The sequence below is a fragment of the Solanum lycopersicum genome, chromosome 12 (assembly GCF_036512215.1).
Source record: "Solanum lycopersicum chromosome 12, SLM_r2.1".
Taxonomy (NCBI): Eukaryota; Viridiplantae; Streptophyta; class Magnoliopsida; order Solanales; family Solanaceae; genus Solanum; species Solanum lycopersicum.
The window spans coordinates 9,589,432-9,598,451 of NC_090811.1; the positions used below are offsets into that span (position 1 = coordinate 9,589,432).

At 31.6% G+C, this 9,020-nt stretch overlaps 1 protein-coding gene and 1 non-coding gene across 2 annotated transcripts; both read left to right on the forward strand.

Moving 5' to 3' along the window:
- Positions 1-2,137: 2,137 nt before the first annotated feature.
- LOC101257934 (probable glycosyltransferase At3g42180) lies at positions 2,138-6,032 on the forward strand. The gene is made up of 4 exons (XM_010315804.4): positions 2,138-2,346; positions 2,810-2,964; positions 4,146-4,518; positions 5,129-6,032. The coding sequence occupies exons 1-4, from the start codon at positions 2,173-2,175 to the stop codon at positions 5,798-5,800; spliced, it is 1,374 nt and encodes a 457-aa protein (XP_010314106.1). The 5' UTR covers positions 2,138-2,172; the 3' UTR covers positions 5,801-6,032.
- A 2,608-nt stretch (positions 6,033-8,640) lies between these two features.
- Positions 8,641-8,776, forward strand: LOC112940638 (small nucleolar RNA snoR137). Its single transcript, XR_011213554.1, has one exon. It is a non-coding gene; the product is annotated as a small nucleolar RNA snoR137 (small nucleolar RNA).
- Positions 8,777-9,020: the final 244 nt, after the last annotated feature.

The following is a 9,020-nucleotide window of genomic DNA, read 5'->3' on the forward strand; positions in this document are numbered from 1 at the left end:
AATTATTCATTATAATTAATTGAATACATCACTAACAAACACTTTAGTATTAAAATTTATAAATATATATTATTTTTGAATATAACAAATCAAATAAATAATAAAAATAATTTCAATATAATTAATTCATCATAATTTATTTCAACATAATTTATCTCATTATAACTAATCCTAACATAACTATGGAATATATTTTAATTGTTCCTATACTAAAAGTAGAATTTTTTTACTTGTCCACATTATAAACCATAAATCAAAGACTGCTTTTTCTTATACTATCATTAGTATTAAATAACAAACATAAACTTATAGTAGTAATAGTCAAATGTGGAGTTTCAAATCATTTTTAATAAGGTTAGTTTTATAAAAATACACCTCTAGTAAAAAAAAGTTTTTTCAAAAAACTATATCAAATCAACATATTAGCCAATTAAAATAAATATTTTCTCTAATCCATAACATGTGCGTTATTAGGATATAACATATCTATAAAAAAGATATTTAAGAACATAAAATAAAGGTGCCTTTTCAAATGGTGGAACGTGATCTGTACGTATAATCGAGGGAAAAAGATTTGAAATATATTTAAATTATGAACGAAAATATTGTGTTACGGTATCAAATTTTAGAAAGGACCTTTTATTTTTTTTGTACTATTTAATGGTGCATTTTAAGGATATATATGTACACACGTAGACATCATAAATATTATATCATTAAAAAAAGTAATATATCTATGTGTACACATATATACCTTTAAAATACACTATTAAAAATATAAAAAATAAAAAATTCTGTATAAAATTTTATATTTTAACAATGTTAAAATATTTTTCAAGCTCTTTTCTCTATCATTAATTATTCCTAGGTTGTAGTGTATTTCATTGAAAATCCATTTATCATATATATATTTTACTTCTTTATTATGGGCACATATTAAATTATAAGATTAAAAATGTGAAACTTTTATGCATGAAAAGTACCTTTATGTTAAAATAAACTTACTACATCTACAAGCAAGCACGTGGCTTGCTTTTCGTCTTTTGTACGCCCATTAATTGTGGAGAAATTATTACATTTTGCCTACACAAAGTATGGCAATACTTTTTTGTTATTATTATTATATCAAAGTACAAAAAAAAAATCAAAATATTTTAAATTTTTTTTATTTTAATAAAGACGATAAGTAATTAGACGAAATAACTTAACTTGTTACATTAGTCTATAAGTTAGTTACGATTTATTAGAAATTATCAATTTATATTGCTATGAAATAGAGTTACCTACAAAATAATTACCTCTTTAACTGAATTCTTCAAAGCTAGGTAGGAGCAAGGTACGTAATGTGATATAATGATTCGATGAGATTATTTTATTTTTAATCAAGAATTTTAAAGTCAAATTCTAGATGAAAAAGATTCTACAAAGAACGTGATCAAGGGCGGATCTAGAGTCAGCAAAAATTTGTTGTATGTATAAGAGAGTTTTAAGAATTTTTATGTTTATATATTTTGAACGTCCTGAATATAAGATTAGAGATTCAAATAGTGGTTGAAGAGTTCAAATCTCAAATCTTAAGCACTATTCTTCTTTTTTCTTAAATTCTTTAACGAAAATTCTGAATCCGCCACGAAACATGACTACCGAATGAGTCTTAAATGAAAATTACTATACCGAGTAAAAAGATTTTTTTTTTGAAAAGGTACGTAGTGAACCGTCCAAAGCTTGATTAATAATGTATCCTAGTAATTTAAAAGAAAAGAAATAATTTGGAAGCTATATATATAGGGATTGTGTATTATTCAAGTAGTTTGATTAAAATTTTCCTAAGATCACCTCTTCACTCATTTCCATTAGTTTATGACTATCACATGCTATGCTACTAATTGTCATTCCCAATAAATTGTTATTTTATATTGAATAGCAATTTAATTTTAAAATATTTATTTTATTTTTAATGTAATAATTTATAATTATATAAATTTATGTTAAATTATAAGTTTGTGTCAAGTTAAATTATATCATATATTAATATCTATTATTTATTTTAAATTATAATTTCGTGTCACGTCAAATTAGGCGACGAAGTAGCTAGCAAGCTAACGCCATCTCTTTTTCCATATTCATCACTATATCAACTATGTATACTACAAAAAGCGTAGTGAAGAAAGAATGTCTACTACAAGCTTAAGTTCTCCAATATTTTTACTAATATTTTTGCTTCTTCTCTTCCTCCTCTACTTCTCCACACTAAATTATAATAATTCCATCATCACATTTTCATCTCATCCCACAAACAATCAATTACAAGCACCCTTCACTGCTGTTACTCATCATGTTAATAAGGTATGTATAGGCTTTACAGACATTTACAAAGTGTGTCAATTATTGTTAAAAGTATATATTTAGTGTTTGACACTAAAGATTATTTTTTATGTAGTCTGTATGGTTTAAGTGGCGTAGGAATTTAGAGTTTAGGAGTTCTAAATTTTCTTTAGAACCATCAATCAATTTTGTTAGGGGTTCACAAATTAATATACATATATATATATATTTAACTAAATTTCTAGTACAAATACAAGGTTTACGAAAAAGCAACTGTGTTCGATCGAATTCATGAACCCCCATCTAGCTCTGCCTCTGCCAGTCAAACACCTTTTATCGAAAAATTATACTATACTTACTATATATGTAGATAGATCAGAAAATATTTTTTTATTAGTATATATTTTATTTTGAACGTCCCGTTTAACTAAATTTCTGATTTTGTGACTGTATGGTTGACTATTTTATGATTTGCATGAAACAGAGAAAGAGTGGTGTAGAAAAAATTGAAGAAGATTTAGGAAGAGCAAGAGCAGCTATATGGAGAGCTATTCGTTCAAGAAACTATACTTCTTATAAAGAAGATCAAAATTTTATTCCAAGTGGATCTATATATAGAAATTCATTTGCCTTTCACCAGTTAAGTTTTATACAATTATGTATCGTTAATTTCTTTTATTTAATTTTTCCCTCTCTATGTTTGGTAAGACACATCTTGATTAAAAGTAGCGTAATACAAGAATTTAATTACGGAGGGATATGATAGGATTAAACCCCTTTATTTATGTTATATAAAAAATCAATATATTAAGGTTCCTCTCTTAAATTTCGCTTTAAACCGCCAATATTGTTGAGTCAGTCCTAAATATGGATAGTGTTTTGATGAAAATTTTGAGTAGTAATTAATATTGATAACAATTATGCAATATATATGAAGTTTATGTTGGTATATTTAAATCTTTAAAATACACTATTAAATAGTGTAGATAGATAAAAGATCTTTTTTTAAGTTTGTTATCAAAATAACAATTTCGGACAAAGTTTAAATATATTTGAGACTTTTTTCTCATGCGTAAATGTTGGTTAACATAATGATATCATGAAGTTATTTAGAGTGGAGATAGTTATAAAAGAATATTGATGACTCTCATCCAAGAGTAATGGAATATTTGGGGAAATATTTTCAGATAATCAAACACTAGAAGATGATTTGTTTTCTTAAGAAAATTGCCAAAGCAATATTAAATATTAATTTTTGGTTATCGGATTTAGAATTTTAAGTTTGTACATGAGTTGATACATGATCTCAAGTTAATATACAAAATAATTGTTTTCACATTTAATGAATTTCTTACTCTATATACAAGGTTCATGTACTTTTTACACTATACTAAAAATGATCTTTAGCAACAGTCAATTAATAAGAATAGCCGTTAAATATATTTTTAAAGGCAATTACTAATGATAATTACATTTTAGGTTTTTTTGTAAAGGTCACTTAAGTCAAAAACAACATCGAAGCTAATTAATGGCTCTTGGGTACGGAGTAACTTTGTTAGGGAGGGGTTTACCTCCAATGTATGACATTCCAGCGCGAATTCGGATTTAGTCGGGCTCTAATGTGGATATCGAACACCGGATGAGAAACCAAAATAAAACATCAAAGCTAATGATAATTAATTAGACTAATAGGAGTAAAGACTTCAACAGTACTCTTTGATGATGTTCGTTGCTGCTAAAAACTGTTTTTGTTGTAGTAACTCTGCGTCTACTACCATCCCTTTTGTTTATAATATTTAAGCTTAGATGTTAAAATGCAGGAGTTATATAGAGATGATGAAGAGATTTAAGGTTTGGACATACAAAGAAGGGGATTTGCCTATGGTACATAATGGACCAATGAAAGAGGTATATGCAATAGAAGGTCACTTTATTAGTGAAATGGAGAGTCATAATAAAGGGGAAAAAAAACTACCTTTTTTGGCTTCCAATCCTGATGAAGCTCATGCATTTTTTTTACCAATAAGTGTAGCATATATTGTTCGATATCTTTTTGTTCAAGGCACAAATCATATTTTCAGAGGAAAATTACAAAGGGTTGTTGAGGATTACATTCATATAATCTCTAACAAGTATCCTTATTGGAATAGAAGCAATGGTGCTGATCATTTCCTTGTTTCTTGCCATGACTGGGTAAGTACGCGCTCACTCGCTCTAACAAAAATGACACATAATTTTTTTAAAATTTGAAATTAATATGTGCATCATTTTTTAAACGATATATCATTGTGAATCGTAAAGATGAGGAGTATGTACGTAGGGAATATGCTCAAATATGTCATTGAACTTTGAGAAAAGGCTCATCAATATTGTCTACATCATTTCTATTTGAGAAAAAATTCATTCTTGTCATTATTTGTTGATGGAAAACATTTATAATTTTGCAAAACCATTTTTTACACGTGGTCAATTATGATTCGACCACATCATTAATAAAATTTATCTTTTGAAAGAAAAAAGCTCAAATATGTCATCATACTTTGAGAAAAGACTTACACTATTTCAGGTAACAAATAATAGCATGGAGGAGACTTTTCTCAAATAGAAATGACATAAATGAGTCGAAGTTTTAACTGAATAAATGATTCTTCTCAAAAAGTTTGATGACATATTTGAGTCTTTCCCAAGAATATGTATTCCCCCTTTTCGCTTTAAGATATATACATTTTTTAGGCACCATAAATGATATATCTGCTCTAATTCGTAAAGTTGAGATGTATAACTATTTGGAAACTCAATTCAGGCACCAGAAATCTCTGATGGAAATCCAGAACTCTTCAAAAACTTCATCAGAGTGTTATGCAATGCCAATACCTCAGAAGGATTTGAACCAAAAAGAGACATTTCATTGCCTGAGGTCTATGGATTAGCCAACACTCTTAGTCTTGCACCACCAGACCTAGGATTACACCCGAAAAATCGCCCTATTCTCGCCTTCTTTGCTGGTGGATCACATGGATACATTAGACAAAGGTTACTTCAACATTGGAAAGGTATAGATGACGATATTCGAGTATACGAGTACCTTCCGAAGGGTGAAAACTACACATATTTAATGGGACAGAGCAAGTTCTGTTTAGCTCCTAGTGGATATGAAGTTGCAAGTCCAAGAATTACTGAAGCAATCTATGCAGGATGTGTTCCTGTTATAATTTCGGACAATTATTCGTTGCCATTTAGTGATGTTCTTGATTGGAGTCAATTTTCGTTGAGTGTTCAAGTTAACAAAATCGAAGAATTGAAGACAATCTTACAAGGAGTTTCTCGAGGTAAGTACTTGAAAATGCAGAAAAGAGTAAGGAGATTGCAAAGGCATTTTAAGTTGCATAGGCCTTCTCAGCCCTTTGATGTAATCTATACACTACTTCACTCTGTGTGGTTAAGGAGACTTAATCTTAGATTGACTACTAATTGAACAAAAATTTGAGCTGAAAGTATCTCATCACGTGTTTAAATGCTCAATTAGAATTTGTCATAATTTGAGTGTCTGAATGAAATTTCATGACACTTTAAGCGGCTATGTATGCATGTATCATGACAAAATTTTATTGTAGTCTTTAGACATATGTAACTTGTATCTTATGAAATGTATGGACATAGAAAATTGATCATGTCATTCAATTGAATTGATTTGAGATTGAAGTTTAGTTATTAAGCTTTTGAGCTAAGATTTCTATTATCTATGGAGAATTTTTAATCTAATGTTTTGTTTTATAGTCTTTGGGACAAAGTATAAAAGTGGAGGAGGTCAACTATCTAAACATACCTCTAATACTAACGAGTCCTAACTCAATTTTCCTCCTTGCGCAGTCTCGCAAAAATATGAATATTTTTCCATTCTGATGTTATATAGACAATCAACTTAGTAGGCGTTTGATCATGCGATATTATATCACGATATGGTATCGTGAGATGGAATCAGCGTTTAGACATGTGATTTCACGCTAATTTCATCTCATGATATGGAATCATGAGATGTGATTTAATACGAAAATTGATCCACGAGTTTATATTTTTTGTTAAAATAATCCCACATTTATATCTACTAACCATTAATCATATGTAAATAAAATTAATAATCACATCATTACTTTTTAAAATTTTATTATTCTCACAAACATATAATCACTTTAACTCACACCAACCGATTGTTAAAGTGATGAAATATTTATGGTCTATCAACATGAAAATATAGTTACGGATGATATTGACCAACAAATGACTCAAAGTAACAATGTTGGTTCGTCTTCTCAGTCAAATAATCGAGAAATGCAAGTTCAACTTGAGGAAATCGTTCGTATTATGTGGGAGAATTATATTAAAAACTAATACACTAAAATTTATGTTCATTTTTTTATTAAATTAAAGCTAGATGAAACAATTACTTAAGTGGAGAACAAATACCTTTGTAATAATTTATCATGCGATTTTATAATTTTTTTTATTTGATAAGATTGTATAAACAATTGATGCTATTTTAATAATTTTACAACTTATGAGATTTTTATATTTATAAGAAAATATACAACACATGTTGACACCCAATTTTGACCCACGTCGGTATAAATTAATTATCGAGCTTCCTAAATTTTCCAAATAATTTAAATTAATTAGTTTTATAATTTTGCAAAAAATATAACGATTTAACGTTTACATAGTGGTGTATATAGCCGGTATATCTTGTGTATATTCTAAACGAACCCAACTTCCCCCATCAGCCCACACCCCTCCTCTTCCAAGTCAGGCCCAAGTTCCCTTCAGGCCCAAACGTCCCCAATTCTCCCATTTCTCTTCCTAAAACCAGCCCAACACTCCCTTTAATTTTTTAAAAAAACCCAACCCATCCTACCCGACCCAAACTCCTGACCCGCCGACCCGACCCATCCCTTTTCCCCTTCTTCTCCACCCTTTCCCCCACGCGACCCCCATTCCCAGAACCCCAAAAAAAAAAAAACGCAGAACAACAGGCCCCAAAAAGAGAAAATGCGACCCCCCCTCTTCGTATCTCCCCCCACACGCGTCTCCCTCACGCCCACACTCGCTCTCGATTCCCAGCAGCCCACGCCCTCTCTCTCCCTCACGCGTCTCGTCTTCCTCTCGTTCTCTTTATCGCGCGTGGATGGAAAGAGTCCGCAACGGAAACCTGCATCTTCCCTTGTCGTTTCTCGCGCAGGTCTGGAAGGTTGAAAAGTTGTCCTTGACAACGAGATTGCGCCACGTAGCTCACAAGGACGTCGAACGCATCTCGACCCTCCCTTTCCCCTTTTCCGTGCATTTCTTCAGCTTTTGGGAGAGAATTCGAATTTCAAATTCGAATGGACGGAAAATCGTATCACCCACCCCCAAAACCAAAACCCTGAGAATCTTCTATTTAAACCTCCTTCCTCTTCAGATTTGGGGGGGGGGGGGGAGAATTTTGAAAAAAAACATGTTTGTTCTCGTCTGTTGAAGAAGGACAACAGGGGGACGTTTTTGGTTGGAGATTTTCGTTGGACGTTCAGGGGGTTAGAAATTTAAAGGTTGGAAATTTTGGTTAGAAAACTTGGAAAAAACTTTAACAGAGAAGAGAGTGAAAAATCGAGAGAAAATCCGTTGGCCTGTTCTTTCTTTAGAATCAAACGTGTTCCAGAGGGTCGGGAAGTTCCAAAAGGGATTAGCGAGTTGTTCGATTCCACGACTCTCATTCCGACACTAGGCGTTCATGTTTCCGTTTGAGGGTGGAAGGTTTGTCGCTCCCCTGCTCGTACCCGTCCCTGTTTCGCTGCTTTCGAAGAGGTAATCTCCCTTCCATCTCGGATATGTTTTGTCGCGAATGTATTTAGCATGTTTGGTCTCTGCAGAATCTGATGTACGGGGTAGTTTCTCGTTTGATTTTTTGCTGTTCACAGACTGTTATTCCTCTGTTTTCATTTCGGTTTCTCCTCATGTTTAAATGTTTGGTTGCTGTTCGTTGAGTCACGTCCTGTTTCGACGTCGAATGAGAAATGGTGTTCCGTTGTTGGTCTCCCTTGTTTTGTTACTGTTTTCGCTATCGCATTTAAGTGTTTGGCTGCTTATGTACGTTTCATGCTAGAAATACCCGCCGTTTACTTGAGCATCTTCTTCATCGTTCGTTTCGACGCTTCGTCGAAATTTCTGGTGGTTGGTAGTTGAATGTTTAGGTTTCGTACTTTTGTTGTCGTCAAAATCTTCAGTTTGAATTCGTATGCAGTCCTTAGTTCTTTTTGTTCTTAGCCTTGATCTAAATGATTTTGTGTTCCTTCATTATGGTGAAATCTCTCTAAAACTTAAGTGAGAGATGTTCTAGTTTCTGAAGCACAAATGATTAGTTGGGTGTTAACAACCTGGTACATTTCAGTTGCACTTAGTTACTTGTTTTCTTGATAAGTCTGTTCTTCAACGAAGTGGGGTTGTCAATAATTTCGTGTAAAGATTTCTCCATTTTTGGATTGGCGGTATATCTTAATGTATTGTTGTGTGGCATCACTTGAGTTGAAATGATTTTACCTAGCCTTAAAATTGTCATTAAAATTGTTGGATGCTGGTTTGCTGTCCTTGTGATTTGATTTACTCTAGCTATTTTTTTTAAAGATGATGATTCTCATTTCCTTTGTTTTGTGGCATGTGAAAACCTC

Coding starts and splice junctions, on each gene's coding strand:
- LOC101257934 (XM_010315804.4), top strand. CDS start 2,173: ATGTCTACTACAAGCTTAAGTTCTCCAATATTTTTACTAATATTTTTG. Junction 2,347..2,809: donor TTACTCATCATGTTAATAAG/GTATGTATAGGC, acceptor TGCATGAAACAG/AGAAAGAGTGGTGTAGAAAA. Junction 2,965..4,145: donor AATTCATTTGCCTTTCACCA/GTTAAGTTTTAT, acceptor GTTAAAATGCAG/GAGTTATATAGAGATGATGA.